Below are 16,403 nucleotides of genomic sequence, written 5' to 3' on the forward strand. Positions count from 1 at the left end.
GATGAGTGGCGCCCTTAGCATTTGCCTATACCGCCTATGCCGCGGGCCGGCCCTGGAGCTAAACTCTGCAGGACAGCGGCTCTCCAGGACCGACGTTGTCTATCCCTGAACTAGCATAAACTTTTATTTTCACTGAGTGAGGTTAAATAAATACATGGCCAAAAGTAAGCGAACTCACATTTATTTAAAACACACACACAAACACACTGGCGTTATAGGGAGTAAGCCCTCTCAAAAGGTTCATGTAAAGCTTTTTTATTGTGTGTAGCAACATAGCAGTGGAGATTTCCCATTCAGACACAAGATCATCAGTGACAGACTATATCTGACTCACAGTCAGCAATTCATCCCAAAGGTGTTAAATAGGTTCCAGGTTGCATGTTTGTATATGATACCCAGCAATCGAACAAAGTTGATAACATCTGAGAAATGAGAATTTAAGTCACACTTAAAAAAGAGGATGTCTAGAAAAACAAATGGGGGAATCATCTCCATTTTACTGATAACCAGCGAAGAATATCAAACCAGAATTTAGAAGTAACCCAGTTAAAGAGTAGGTGAGCATGTGATTCAGGAAAAGAAGAACAAAGGCCAAACAGGTCTCCTTAACCGTCAAAGCAACTATTATAAAAAAATTTAATACTCAGAGATGCGGCTGCACTAGGGTGATATCAGCTAAATTGGGCCACATTTTGGTAAATCGTTTGGGACAATAATACAATACCATATATGCCTATTCCATGTGTATTTATGATTAATAATGACTGTTTTTGATAATTTTGTATTGAAATTATGTAATAAAATATAATTATTTAGGCCCTACAGTTCTTGAAACATCAGTTGTGCCAACTTTTTTTTCATGAGCAGTTTCAGGTAAAATGGGCCAGCTGCTTCAGGTACAATGGGCCGGTCAAACTGCAAAGGAAAATAGTAATTTATCATCAATTTAAATTTTAAAACCCAACTGCTTATACAGCCACATAACATTTAAACTGCATTAAACAAACATATTAAAAAAAAAAAAAAAACATTTTGGGTGCAAACCCACATATTCAAAAATGCAATTAAAAAAGTAAATTTTGGAATAACATAGATCAGTGAACTGATGTCAGTTGTGTGTGTGTGTGTGTGTGTGTGTGTGTGTGTGTGTGTGTGTGTGTGTGTGTGTGTGTGTGTGTGTGTGTGCGTGCGTGCGTCATCACAGATACCATTCTCTTCACCACAGCTCTCATGAAACCAGCCAGAACATGGATCACATTTTACCCATTCCTCAGTAGCCTTAGGGTCATTTGGGTCACCATAGTGGGTGTTGCAGGCTTTGCAAGGTGATTTGCTTCTCTTGTCCTGTTTTTTTTTTCCTTTTGGTTGCTTGCTGCCTGGGTACTTGCTTGCTTGGCTGGTTGCTTGCTGGATTACTTTTTTGTTTAAGCTCCCTTTCCGCCTCCTTTGGAAGGTAGGGCTTCCGCCCTGACGCATGTTCACTGCCACTCACCTTTCCACTGATGCATCTTTGCAGTGTGGATCGTGGCACACCCCATGCTCATGATAAGAGGTGCACACTCACAGTAATTCCTTTCTTCACTCCCTTCCTGTATTCATTCTAAGGCCTCCTTCACCCTCTCCTCTTTCCACAGATTGTAGTTGTTTGGCCTTACTTTCCCTCCCTGTTTTATCTTTGTATCCTTTCCTCTCTGGTCCTTGCTCTTCCTTTCTATTCTCTCTTTCTGTCTATTCTCATTTCCTTTGCATTCCTTTCTCCTCACCTGTTCTCCGACTTCCTGTCTCCTCTGCTTCTCTCCTCTCTCATCCTTCCTCCTCCTCTCACTTCCTCTCTCTTTCCTTCTCCCTCTCTCCTCTCCTCTCGCTTCCTTCTCGTTTGCCATTCTCACTGTAAATAAAATATCTACTACCATTATTACTGTTGGGGGGGTCATGGTGAGTGTGTGTGTGTGTGTTTGTGAGGGTGTGTCACACACACACACACACACACACACACATGTGTATGTGTGTTTGTGAGTGACACAGATGATGGCCCATTTTAGCTGAAACCATGTGGCCAATTTTACCTCAGTGTGTTAAGGTAAATTGGGCCACCAAGAAAAACATCACTTTTTCAAAAAATATGTTCCTATACCAAACTAACAACATTATTTCTGATTGATGCCATCAAGACAGATATTATGCATATTTTTTTATGTGCATGTTTTTTTTTATAGATTTATCATCCTTATAATAGTTTAGTTACATGTGGTATGCCAGGCTACTTACCATGCAGCTCTCTGGTGCAGTCTTGATTAAAATTATTGCCCCGCCCACCATAGCAACCATAAACCAATTAAATCACCTGTTACTTGTCAAGCACAGTTATGACAATAGTTTAAAATATTTTGTAGTCATTGGTTCTAAATTCCAGAGGGGCTAGGACCCCCAAACCTTAAATGGCCCATTTTACCTGATATCACCCTACTATCGCTTTAGGAACTTGATTTTGTTTATCATTTATAGTTTTAAATATCTGAACATCCACAGAAGGATTTGAGAAAAACCAAGACAGAGATACTGGCAATGCTACAGGACTAATATTGATATTATTAATACCTATTTGCTGAGTTTGCTTTTTTATTATTCATCCAAAGCTCTTCACCTGTGTTTGTTCATATGCCCAGTAATTTCCCAAAACATTTTAACTGGATGATTTGAAAAATGACCTTTATTATTTGACCAGTATACATAGCTGAAGCTCACTTAAATCTAAAGGCATTTCTTCCATAGGCATACCTGCAGTGCTATTGCAGGAGAGGATCTAATAGCTCCACAGCATACCCTAAGGGCTTGGACATGCAAATCAATATTTCAACAAACTTAGTTTGATATAAATATAGTTTGAAGTTTGTATCATTGATATCCCTTTTATAATGTCTTATTCCACAGGGCCTTCTCATTAATCTTCCTGACTTAAGTGCTAAGAGACTTAATATCTAGACTTAATTAACTGTTAAGAGTGCCAGCTCTTTCTACTAGACAAAAGACACACAAACAATATAAATATTATTAGATTTGTATTTAAAATTTGTTGAATCTGCAAACAATACAAAATATAGCATACATTTTCATAAATAAAATGATAAAACATGCTCAGCTGTTTATGTCTGAAATATTAAGCTAAATGAAATGGGAAAAGGCAATCTTTAATTCCATTATATACAACAAAACATTATTTAGAGCCTGTAAACATCTTGATTGAAAACTGTATTATTTCGAAATTAACAAAGTACACATAGTTTTGCTTCTACTCTCATTAACAGCAAAGAAAGACCATCAACCAATCTCTTTCATGTTTTTCAAGTATAATAATACGTTATAACTAAGTTGTCAACATGAAAGCTGCAACACGGAAACACTGAATGAAATTCTTTAAAGGCAAAGAGTGTAAAAATAGCACACACACATACTTCTTTTTTAAACATTCTCCTAGGGTCCCCTATCTTTTAAGATCGTGTCCAGGCTGTAAAAATAGGATGTTGTTGTCCTTGTCATCGGAATTGGAGTGTGTATCGAGGTCATGTGTGTATCTTACATTTGCAGCATGGTACTCTCCAAATCTTGTGCTGTCACACAGTGAGACTGAATAGCCATCTGAAGAAAACATGTTACATGAACAATAGATTGAAACCATACAGCATGTAACAATACATGCTAAGGTGATGAGTAGTGTGTGTATGTTAGATGACTAACCACAGCTAAGACTAATGAGCATGAACTGTACCTTTATTCTCGTTACACTAAGTTGACTCCAAGTGTCTTTACCAAAGACAAGAGCGTTCACAATGACGTGAGCCATGTATGTGAGCCAAAAAAAAAAAAAAAAAAAAGTTTTCCCGCATTCAATATGTCGGAAAAATAAATAAATAACAATAATTATATGATAATAATAATATCATTGTATAAAATTATGAAAATTTAACCAATAAAGAAATGCATTATTATAATTGCAGTAATGGTTCCTTACCGTAAAATAAAAAACAAATATTTAATAATAATAATAATAATAATATTATTTTATTTGAAAGAACAAAAAAAAATTACAATACTAATACTGATAGTTGTCTTAATTATTTTCTATTGTTAAATTACAAAACATTCATTTAGGTGTAAAACTGCTGAGAATCCTTGAAGCGCCTTGTTGATTGATTTATAAACAGTTCTCCAATACAAATTCAGACTTCAGGTCTAACTACATGGAAATCTGTATGCATGTATGTATGTGCTAGAGAGATTTCAGCTAGAGAGATCTGCAGGAAGAATTAATACGTTAATGATGTATGATCCAGTAGATGGCAGCATTGTTACAGCTGCATGTGCATGCACACACACTTTCCTCCTCTCTCTTTCTGGATTTAAGGTGCCTAACCAGGAATGCACCTGAAATAAATATATATTTTAGACATGCATTTATACTCCTTATGCATGGATCATTATGTTTTGTACGGCTCATGAGCACTGATCCTGCACAAATACCATCATCTTGTTAGTAATATTTTAATGTACACTGCTGAGTGTACCTCTGTAGAGTACATAGTTGTGTGCAAGTTTGAGCATGTATGGGCTGATTTACTGCGTCAGTGTGTGTCAGAAAATGCCGGATGTGCAAATTGTTCTTAGAATGTGGAATGTCACTCTCAACCACACTGTGGTAAATCAGCATTTACAAAGAATAGGGAGGAGATAAAGCTTTTTGTTTAAAATGAATATGAATAACACACCTAGGTTAGACAGCAAGTTGCCATGAAATACAATTTAGGAAGTAGTGAGACAATTAAGCCGATGTTTGTGAATTACATTCACTCACCCTCTGGTTGGCCACACAGATGATTCGAGCATAACAGCAGATCATGAGGATAATCACGCTAAACAGAGGAATGTACCATCTCCAAATAAACAATACACAAACAGAGGCCTCAAAAAGTATTTGGACACTTGATAATGTTGTTAACTTAACTACTATCCTTCTCTAAAAGAGATACCTAGGGATGCACCTATATTAAAACTATGGCTGATAACTGAGGACAATAATTATTTTCATTTTATGGTTACAAACTTATAAAAGGTCAATACTCAGTTATATAATTAATACATTATATTATATATTAATTATATTTGTAATGAGTCATAATTATAAATTAATAATAATTATTGAGTATGAAAAATGTATTCATTTAACTGTGTTAATGTTTTTTAAAGATTACTTTTAAAGAGTTAATTCACCAAAAAAATTCAAATTAAGCCATAAATTGCACACCCTGAGGTTATACTAGATGTACATGACTTTCTTCTTTCAGACGAATCCAGTTGAAGTTATTTAAAAAATTGTCTTTGATATTTCAAACAGTTTGAAGTTTGAAAGCGGGTGTTGCACTGCATCAGTCCTTGAGAATTATAATAAAAAAAGTGACAAAGTGACGTGGCATACATCCAAGTATGGTGACCCATACTCAGAATTCGTGCTCTGCATTCAACCCATCCAAAGTGCACACACACAGCAGTGAACACACACAAACTGCACTTAAAATTACAAATGACCTGCTTCTTGCATCAGATCAAGGCTGCATCTCATTTCTAGTCTTACTTGATCTTAGTGCTGCGTTCGACACCATAGATCATGACATACTCATAGATCGATTACAAAACTATACAGGTATTCAAGGGCAGGCTCTAAGATGGTTTAGATCCTACCTGTCCGATCGCTACCATTTTGTTTACTTAAATGGGGTGTCATCTCATTTATCATCAGTAAAATACGGAGTGCCACAGGGATCCGTCCTAGGTCCCCTTCTATTTTCAATATACATGTTGCCCCTTGGTAATATTATTAGAAAATACGGAATTAGCTTCCACTGTTATGCTGATGATACTCAGCTATATATCTCAACGAGACCAGATGAAACTTCTCAATTATCTAAGCTGACAGAGTGTATTAAAAATGTAAAAGATTGGATGACAAATAATTTTCTCCAATTAAATTCGGATAAGACAGAGATATTAATTATTGGACCAAAAAACACTACACAGAATCTTGTAGATTACAATCTGCAACTAGACGGATGTAATGTTACTTCCTCTACAGTCAGAAATCTAGGTGTTATATTAGACAGCAATTTGTCTTTTGAAAATCATATTTCCAATGTTACAAAAAATGCATTCTTCCATCTTAGAAACATTGCCAAGCTACGAAACATGTTATCTGTTTCTGATGCAGAAAAGCTAGTTCATGCATTCATGACCTCTAGACTGGACTATTGTAATGCACTTCTAGGTGGTTTTCCTGCTTCTTCAATAAACAAGCTACAGGTAGTCCAAAATGCAGCAGCTAGAGTCCTTACGAGGTCAAGAAAATATGATCATATTACCCCAATTTTACAGTCTCTGCACTGGCTACCTATTATGTTCCGTATCAGTTACAAATTATCATTACTTACCTAAGGCCCTAAATGGTTTAGCTCCTGCGTACCTAACTAGCCTTCTACCACGCTACAACCCATCACGCACCCTAAGGTCACAAAACGCTGGACTTTTGGTAGTTCCTAGGATAGCAAAGTCCACTTAAGGAGGTAGAGCTTTCTCACATTTGGCTCCCAAACTCTGGAATAGCCTTCCTGATAATGTTCGGGGTTCAGACACACTCTCTCTGTTTAAATCTAGATTAAAAACGCATCTCTTTCGCCAAGCATTCGAATAATGTATCTCTTAAATTGTGAGTGTTGTTGCATCTGATCAAATGTGCATTTTTATTCATTAGCTTGGGTTAAACTAATTTTACTTTGTTGGATCAGCAGCTATGCTAATGATGTCTCTATTTTGTTTCTATGTTTTGCCAACTAGGATTTACACAAGCTCCAGTCTGGATCCAGAACACCTGAGAAGAGATGATGCTGACCCTCAGAGGACCTCAGATGATGCTAACCCTGAATCAACAAAAATAACTAACAATTATTGCTACATGTGTGACTGCATCTTATAATAATTATTAATTAATAATATTCATAATGTTCATCGTCTAGCTGACTACATCTTGTATTATTTTTTTCTAAAAATCCTGTCAAACGTGCACAAACTGACAGTCACCACCATAAGCTACTACTAAATATTGTAGAAACATAATTTTCCGTAAAGTTGCTTTGTAACGATTTGTATTGTAAAAAGCGCTATACAAATAAACTTGAATTGAATTGAATTGAATATTACGATTATTACGTATTACGTTAAAGTAATTATTCGCTACAGGAGGCCTTAGTTCATCCCCCGGATGTGAGACACTTTTTTTAATGGATGCGCTTTTTATTAAACTTCTCAAGGACTGATGCAGTGCAACACCCGCTGGGTGGCATCAAACAGCTTGAAAGATCAAAGACAATTTTTTAAATAAAAAATAGACTGGATTCGTATGAAAGAAGAAAGTCATATACACCTAGCATGACTTCAAGGTGAGTAATTTATGGCCTAATTTTCATTTTGGGTGAATTAAGGGCTGGTATTAACCCTTTAAGTGATTGTTGGATGATAGCAAAGGTAATCTAAATGTAAAAATATGGTGAATGAGCACAAACAATTAAATATTAATTATCGACCAATATTGATAAATTAAATATTGCCCAATAACTGATACAGTACAGGTATCTTGTGCATTCATATAAATATTATTTTATCTAATGTTTTGTTATGTAATGCAACAACATTCATGCATTTTAGGTGTCCAAATACACTTGTTGCCAGTGTGAACATTCTTTAACCCACCAATAACCATAATTGGACATACTTAGAGAGAAAAAATGTTCTAAAGAACTCCAATATGCACAACAACCTGTCAGAGTGGGATGTAAATTCCTGAGATTTAAACAGCATGAGCTACGTGAGCCACGAAAAAAGATGCAACTTACAACATAGTTTCATTTGTCCAACAAAGATTCATTCCTAGACACAGCATGCATTTCCGCAAAAACTCACACGCATACTGAACATTACAAACTTACATGCCAATCCACCCAACATGATTATCTGTGATCCAACTGCAGTAAAGGAAGAGACAGAAAGGACTGATGATCACTATTAGTGATCCTATTGCAACTAAGAATATATCAAAAGTCAAAAGTCATTCACTACCCCCCACACCACCACATGGTATGGTCTGGGAAGCACATCCAGATGTGAGGAGCACTCTGTCTGTATGTATACAAAACTAAACATGTTTATCCATGTGTGTGTCTAGTGACTCACATATCATAATGTTCAGTTCTAATTCCTCTCGCTGCAGAGGAGATGAATGCAAAAGGTGCGATGAAATAAAGTTCCCTAATCAGTGCAACTCACCATAACATAAGCAACACTGTCAAAAAATGCAGCTACTGTCAGACTAAATATAATTTTCAGAAAAACAAATGAAAAAAATACATGCACTTATAAAATACAAACAAAACAAGGATTCAATATTCCTCCAAATAATTCACAATAATCAACAACATGATTGTATATCCTTTTTAGATTAGAATTACAGATATTAAACTATTGGTGTTGGGTCTATAATAGTTTTGCACACACTTCCTTTATTTTATTAAAAATACATACGAACAGTAATGTTGTGAAATATTATAAGAATTTAAATTAAGGGTTTTCTGATTGAATATATGTTAAATTGTAATTTACTCATAATTCAGCAGCCATTATGCCACTTTTCAGTGTCACATGAGAATTCAGAATCATTCTAATATGCTGATTTAAAAAAACATTTCTCATTATTGTCAGTGTTGAGTTTTGCTGCCTAATATTATTTTTATTCAGAGTTTTTTGATGTAAAGAAATTTTAAAATGAATGAATTAATAATTGAATTATTTTATTGATTATTTCGGTTTTGTGTTACAGTGGTAAAGTTTTTATAGTCACTGTTAATACATTAAAGACTAAAGCATTAATTTCTTAAAAAAAAGAAAAAAAAAACCTTTGAACCATAACTCACACATTGTACCTGAGCCAAAGGGTAATATCGGCGGAGTAACCATATCACAAACAGCATGAAAAAGCTACACAGCGGAATTTTTTTTTATATAAAATTAAGAATGCTCAAACATGAGAAATTAGGAGATGCTATTATACTTTAAATCAGATTTTACCGGTTGTATGTGTTTATTTATTAAATGTAGTGTTATGTGCAGCTTAAGTTTTCATAGAATGGCAAGAAACATGAAGGCGAGGTGATTTATCATCCAAGGAACATTGTGTGACAGTTCACACCTTTGTCAAAATGTTTGTTTAACAAACAAACATATCTTTGAACAATAAGGCACTGTGCAATAATAACAAATGAATTAGGGATTTATATAGCGCTTAATTGTGTATTGCTGTACACCCAAATTGCTGTACAACCATATCAGGGGTCTCTTCTCAACCACCACCAGAGTAAATTTCATCTACTGTAGGTGCAGCATCATCCTGGATGGTGCGACAGCAGCCACAGTTCAACGGCGCCAGTGTTCTCACCACACACCAGCTACAGGTGGAGAGGAGAGAAAGATAGAGCCCGTTCAGTGGATTGGTGGATTAATGTCCGTTGTTGACATAGATATAGATATATCTGTAAGTAGCACTTAAGGCCTTCAGGCACATGCGTAAAAAAGAGTTAGGTTTTACTTGTCAAGCATGTAACCATTTAAATCATAGCTGGACAAGAAAATTAACAGACAATCAGTGTTGTGGGTAACGCGTTACAAAGTAACGCGTTAGAGTACTCTAATTACTTTTTTCCTGAAATGTGTAACTTAACGCGTTAGTTTCGTGCGTAAGTAATCAGTAACTTCGTTATTTTTTAAAAAAAGCAATCCGTTATTTTAAGGAAAGGAAAATCCCGACTGCAGCCTTCTTTTTGTCAGACAGTAGGCCTAGGTCTACTGTGCCACCTGCGGATGTATCAGCGGAGCCGAAGCTCTGTGATCGTAAAGTCAATGGCTGTGATAGCCTACGTCTGTGCCCTGCGCCTGACCCTGTTTGTGGGGGTTTTTTTTTTCGAACTCGCGGCAAGATGGCAGAGAGGACAGCGTTTGGTTTATGGACTGTGTTAAAGCGAATTTAGGCTTGTGACTGTGAGTGACACTTTAATAATAATTAGTTCGGCTATTAAGCGATTTGTCATTTGCCTGTGTGGCAGTGAAGGATTTAATTTGGTTTGTTATCATTTTTGTTTGACAGGCAGCTGTTAATTTCTGTTAGATCGTTGGCTGGCTGGTTGTTCATCATTTCTAAATGGATTTAAATCTGCAAGCCTGTTAAAGGTTGTGTTTACAAGTAAGCATACTTGTACTTTGATAACTGCATTATTTAAAGTTAAAGAAAAATCAGGAGTTATCTTGTGGTGCTCATAATATACAGTAGCCTAGGCTACCCGAGCTGGGTAGGTGCGAATTTTGATTAATAATATGTTCTGTGATAATAAATAAATAAAACGCCATGTGGAATAGCCTATTGCTGACTGTCTGTCCTGTTATTGTTATCCTGTAGTGTTAATTTAGTCGGATGACTGACGTTATTCATTGTCGGGAGTCACGACTTCTAGGTGCATTTAAAGGGGCCGGAGGCTGTGTCTTATGGAATGATATTGCGGACTTTATTCAAAAGGCATTGCAAATTGTATTTGCAATTGCGTTTTCAATTTGTGGACGCATAAAATGTGACATAATCCAAACACAAATGCAAATCACACATTACCGTTTTCATTTTCGATTAAGTGAACGCACAGTGTCTGCCAAATTTAAAATGGAAATGCAAAGTCCGTTTGCAATTGTGTTTCCCATATCTTACGAGCTATGAGCCTGTCATATTTAAATAGCAATATTAATTACCACATTTGCCTTTTCACTCTCTCTGCACTGTGCATGTAAACTGCCAAAACTCAAATGAAATCGCAATACCTTTTGCATTTGAATTTCCAACGTCTACACGGAAACCTGTCAATCAAGTGACAGGGGTGGGGCCATTTTATTGGGCGTGTTTGCATTGGGAAGTGACGATCGTACTAAAATGTACCATGTTTTTACTAGGGTAAATATGAGTTAACGATAGTGTTTATAATTAAGCCACAGTAGCCACAAATGTACAGTTGTCTGAGACGTTATGAAATGTTCTTTAACATCATGAACCATAAAATGTAGTCAGTGTTCTGCTATTGTTTATTTTCATAATAGGTAAACACAGGCCACAAGTTAACACGGTCACATTTCCTTAATTCAGCAGCTGCACGATGTAAAGAGTCCTGTCTTGAATCTAGACATCTGGTGCTGATACAGTGTTGCTTGGTAGCTCAGTGGTTAGTGACTGTCATATCTCACGGCATACTGTCTTTTAGCGCGTGTTCGAAACCCAGGCCAACACAGACGTTCTTTGCTTTTTTGTTTATCCTAGTAAAAACATGGTACATTTTAGTACGATCATCCCTTCCCAATGCAAACACGCCCAATAAAATGGCCCCACCCCTGTCACTTGATTGACAGGTTTCCGTGTAGACGTTGGAAATTCAAATGCAAAAGGTATTGCGATTCCATTTGAGTTTTGGCAGTTTACATGCACAGTGCAGAGAGAGTGAAAAGGCAAATGTGGTAATTAATATTGCTATTTAAATATGACAGGCTCATAGCTCGTAAGATATGGGAAACACAATTGCAAACGGACTTTGCATTTCCATTTTAAATTTGGCAGACACTGTGCGTTCACTTAATCGAAAATGAAAACGGTAATGCGCGATTTGTGTTTGGATTATGACACATTTTATGCGTCCACAAATTGAAAACGCAATTGCAAATACAATTTGCAATTCCTTTTGAATAAAGTCCGCAATATCATTCCATAGTGTCTGTCATGTGTGAGCCGATGCAAACGGCTTTTAATTTTTGGTAACGCATGAGTACTCTAACGCGTTACTTTTATGAATAGGTAACGCTGTATCATAACTGATTACCTTTAATTGATGGTAAGGTTGTAACCTAACTAACTACTTTCCAAAGTAACTATACCCAACACTGCAGACAATACAGAGAATAATTCTTTTTTTCTTCATCTTTTAATTGTTATAGCACCACATATGGACTGATTTCCATTAAAGTTTGAATGCTTGTTTAGAAACATGTTGCATGTTAACCTATTTTTGTAAAGTTCTGAGTTTTCTTTTTGGAAATAAAGGCTTTTGCATGCACTTGACCACACCATTTTTTCTAAATGAACCAATTTTACCTTAAATGGTAAGTTTGTTTATATATATAATTATTATTGCTCTAGAGAATCCAGAGAATTATACTGTACAGATTTTATTGATTTTGAGTTGAAAACCAAGGAGTAGTTCGCAAAAGTGTGTTTTTCAAAAATTCCAAAACACCAGAAAATGTCATGAGCCAAGGCTTTGAACAACATAAGGCACTTGAGCCTGCGACTAATGGTTTAGGAGTTTTGAGTGATTTCATACTTTTTTTTTTATTCCTGTAGCGTCCTCCTTCAGGCCGATTGGGGCAGGCCTGGGTGATGTTGTAGACCGGGCGTCTCCAGACTCGATTCTGAAGGGCAGATATCCTGCAGAGTTTAGCTCTAACTTGCCTCAACACACCTACCTGGAAGTTTCTTGGCCATTCTATATGCATTGCATGCATTCTTGTATGTGCATGCTAAATTGGAATTGATAATGGATAAATGGTAATTGAATGGGAGTCTCCGAATTGTAAATAAGGCACAGGGTGTGTGTATGCATTCTTAAGCATAATGAATAATAAACAACCACATATTAGATGTTTTCAAATTACAAAATTTTATTTTGTAGTAAAAAACAATTCAGTACAAAATACAGGAAATGTTTTTAAACAGTCATACTGGCATAACACAATCATAACACAGAATCTCATGGAGCTCATCATGACTCATAAAGTGATTTTCAGAGCCATCCACATCATTGATTCACAGGATGATTCACAGATAGATTCAAGTCATTAGCAGGGAACATTCCAAGAATTTTCTACAGGGTCTCTGCTTCATCTATAGGAGTTCTCACTATACAAGCTATCATACACGGGTCTTAAAGTCATCAGTCCTCCGGAACACACAGCAACATCACAGGACATGAACCTTTCTCTCTAAAAAAGAATTTTAAAAAATCTTTCAATTATACATAACACATAAATAGTTTTAAATACCAAGATAAGGCATGGCAACCAGCCATTTGAACGGAGATTTTGTTTTTAAAAAAGGGGAAACTCAGTGCAAATAAAATGCCATAAGACATGAACCAGCCCTTATAATACGTCAGTGATCAACACCAAAACCAATACTACAACAAACCCATTTTCCCCTCTTGGTTCGCCTTGCATTTAAACTTTTGACAGCTTAACTTCTGTTTGGGGAATCCCTTTAGTAGGCTCTTCCAGTAGATCTTATTAGATCAGAATAGTTCATCATATCCCAATAGATCATGAAACAGTTCACTGTCCCCAGCCAGCAATGCCAATCTCCTGCTTGTATCGGTTGGTCAGGTTGTTGGCTTGGCTCGTCAGTTTGGACAGCACCCCATGCAAGCCCTTCAGGTGGTACTGCAGGAGCTGCTCCAGATCGATGTCGCTCTCCGGCTCTGTGCGCACTGGCTCCGGCGCTGTCGTGTCTTTCTTGCGCCTCTGCTCCTCTGCGCGCATGAAGCCCCATTCGATGTTGTTTCGGATTGACTTGAGCTGGCTGTAATAGCTGTACATGTCGCCCTCAGCATCCCGCAGATAGCTACCCGTGTCGTTGGTTAGCTTCTGCTCCTCTTTCTCTTGGTCCAGTGGCACATCTCTCAGCAGACTCGGCACCATGACCGTCTGATCCATGTTGTTGACGGCGCCGATGAAGCGGTTCATTGCCGTGAACAGAGAGTTCTTCTTGCCGAGGGGTTCGGACATCTGCATTATGGTGGTTTTATTTGGATTAAATCGAGAGTAATATGTTTCTGTATGTCTCTCGTGCGCTTAGTTTCCTTCTGTTGGTCTGCATTCCTTACGTTTAATTTATACCTGACTTGTTTGCTCCTGGGCGTGACCGAAACCTGTCGGTCCGGTCTGGGATGTCAGGTCGGCAACAACCAGATTCCAAATGCAAGACACAAACTTCTGCAAAGCCCATAGAAACGCAGGGAGCGGCACGAAAGTGCATTAATCGATTGGTTGCCATAATAATTTACATTACACGGAAACTTAATCCAGAAAATAAAAATAAAAATAGTAGTGCTTATAGGTCTAGATGTGTTATGGCTATATGCAGCATAAATGAAGTGTAGGTCATAGGCTAATGTTATTGATAAAGGTTAAAAGGGTAGATATTTTTGACTTGAATAAATAACATTTGTCTCTTGTTCGCAAAATCTAATCTTTTTTAATTATTTTCTGATTAGTAAAATTGAGGCCAAAAGTTGCATGCTTAAGTTATGAACAGGCCTATCAATGTTTAAAATTATCATGCCACATAAGCAAAATATGAATGAACCCATCACGGAAGACTCTCAGGGAAGACTTCATCACAAATCAGATATGAGATGATATCTCAGTTGTTTCTTCCAGGTAGCCTAACAATGAGATCAAATACAGAGAAAAATTTGACTTTTGTTTAACTCTCCAACTTGTTACAGTTTTCTCCTGATGAAGACTCTTCTTTTTTTAAAGGAGAATAACATTTCAAGCTTTCCTCAGATTTTCTAAGATGCTAAATCTGAAGTCTCCACATTAATAGGTTTCAAAATGAACTTTACGAACAATTCATTTTCAAACATGAAATGATCTGAGCTGTGTCATGATCCACATACATTTTTATATTTTGATATTCTTACTCTGTCTGCAACGGTGTTTGGCGAAAGTTACTTTTAAAAGTAATGCCTTCTAGTATTGCGTTACTTCCTAAAAAGTAACTAATTACGTTACTTAGTTACTTTTTATTGAAAGTAAAGCATTACGTTACTTTTACATTACTTTTTAAATCTGGGCTGGGGATGCTTGTTTGCTTTTAATATAAAAAGTTATAGTTTTTGGCAAATGTAAAAGCTCTTTCACACCAAAGTGAAAACTAAATCAGTTTTTTTTTTTTTGTGAGTGTTGGATGAATTCATGCATGTTCACATTTATTATAGACCTAAAGAAACATCTTACTCCCGATTTCTCTCAACAAGGGGACAGGAGATCTTAAATGGGAAAAAAGTAACTGGCGTCACTTATTTGATAAAGGAACCCAGATATTTTCTTTTAAAGTAAAAAGTAATGTGTTACTTTAGTTACTTGAAAAAAGTAATCCATTTAAATTCACGTTACTTGTAATGCGTTACCCCTTAAAACTGGTCAGCAATTGCTTTGTGTTTTTAGAAGAAACATCTAAAAGCTGAGACAAAGCTTAGCAAAGCTGATACTTAAAGGAATTGTAAAAGGAAATTAAATGCAATCTCATTTAAGTCTCCTAAAAGAAAGGCCATTTTCCTCTTAAAAAATCCAACCTGTGTGTATATTTTGATAAACTCGGACTGAGCGCCAAACTTGATACAGTTGAAAAGCTGAAAAGATGTCTATTTATTCCTTAAATGGGTTTTAGGGGCATGCTTCTGTCCTCTCTTTTATGGACTTAAATCTCTCAAATATTTGAAGTGCTTATGTAAAATGCTCTGAAACTGTCCCTTCTGGCTTGTTGAATTAATCTAAATGCCCAGAGGGGATTTGTTTTGTTGTCCAATTCAACACATTAACACAAGAGGACGCAAATAAGTATTCAGATGCAAATTTCAAACAATTAGGACCCCGATTATCTACTACTAACGTGATAGTTATGATAGATAAAAATGTACAATGTTTTATTTCTTATGTATCTATCGTGCAATCACATCTGAAACCAATTCATGTACAAAAATGAAAACAAACAGGCCTAATAAGGTCCCAACTGAAGAGGGTCAAACAATGTTTAGATGAGATAAGATCACAACAAGGTTTCAGTTTAAACAATTTTACATACCAGGTCATACGAAGGGAAGCCGAAACACCTTTGCAATGACGAGAATGTCTCGGATGGTTTAGAAACCTGTTCTTCTACTTTGCTTTTGATCTCCACCCTTGTTCTGGGTTCTTCTCTACCTCACCCTGAGAATGACTATTATTATGCTTTGCAAAAGTGATTTCTTTTTATAATAACATTGTCTTTTTTTCTTGCAGTGTACCTTCACCTAATTCAATTGCTGATAGTTTCACTCACAGTCTAATAGCTTCCCAGCCTAGACATCCTTTGACTGTTATGCACATATACATACATATTTGCCTATTCACTCTTAATCACCTTGCACTGCTGGACTGTATTGTTGCCCTGCAGAATTAGACATGCAAGG

General features: G+C 36.4%; 1 protein-coding gene across 1 annotated transcript; it reads right to left on the minus strand.

Moving 5' to 3' along the window:
- Positions 1 to 12,809: 12,809 nt before the first annotated feature.
- On the minus strand, positions 12,810 to 14,045 carry LOC132152467 (mid1-interacting protein 1A-like). Its single transcript, XM_059561224.1, has one exon. The coding sequence runs from the start codon at positions 13,957 to 13,959 to the stop codon at positions 13,501 to 13,503; it is 459 nt and encodes a 152-aa protein (XP_059417207.1). The 5' UTR covers positions 13,960 to 14,045; the 3' UTR covers positions 12,810 to 13,500.
- Positions 14,046 to 16,403: the final 2,358 nt, after the last annotated feature.

Source organism: Carassius carassius, chromosome 11 (assembly GCF_963082965.1).
Source record: "Carassius carassius chromosome 11, fCarCar2.1, whole genome shotgun sequence".
In the NCBI taxonomy this organism is placed as follows: Eukaryota; Metazoa; Chordata; class Actinopteri; order Cypriniformes; family Cyprinidae; genus Carassius; species Carassius carassius.

What these genes read in the sequence shown, in the direction of transcription:
- LOC132152467 (XM_059561224.1), bottom strand. Translation starts at nt 13,959, where the DNA reads ATGCAGATGTCCGAACCCCTCGGCAAGAAGAACTCTCTGTTCACGGCA.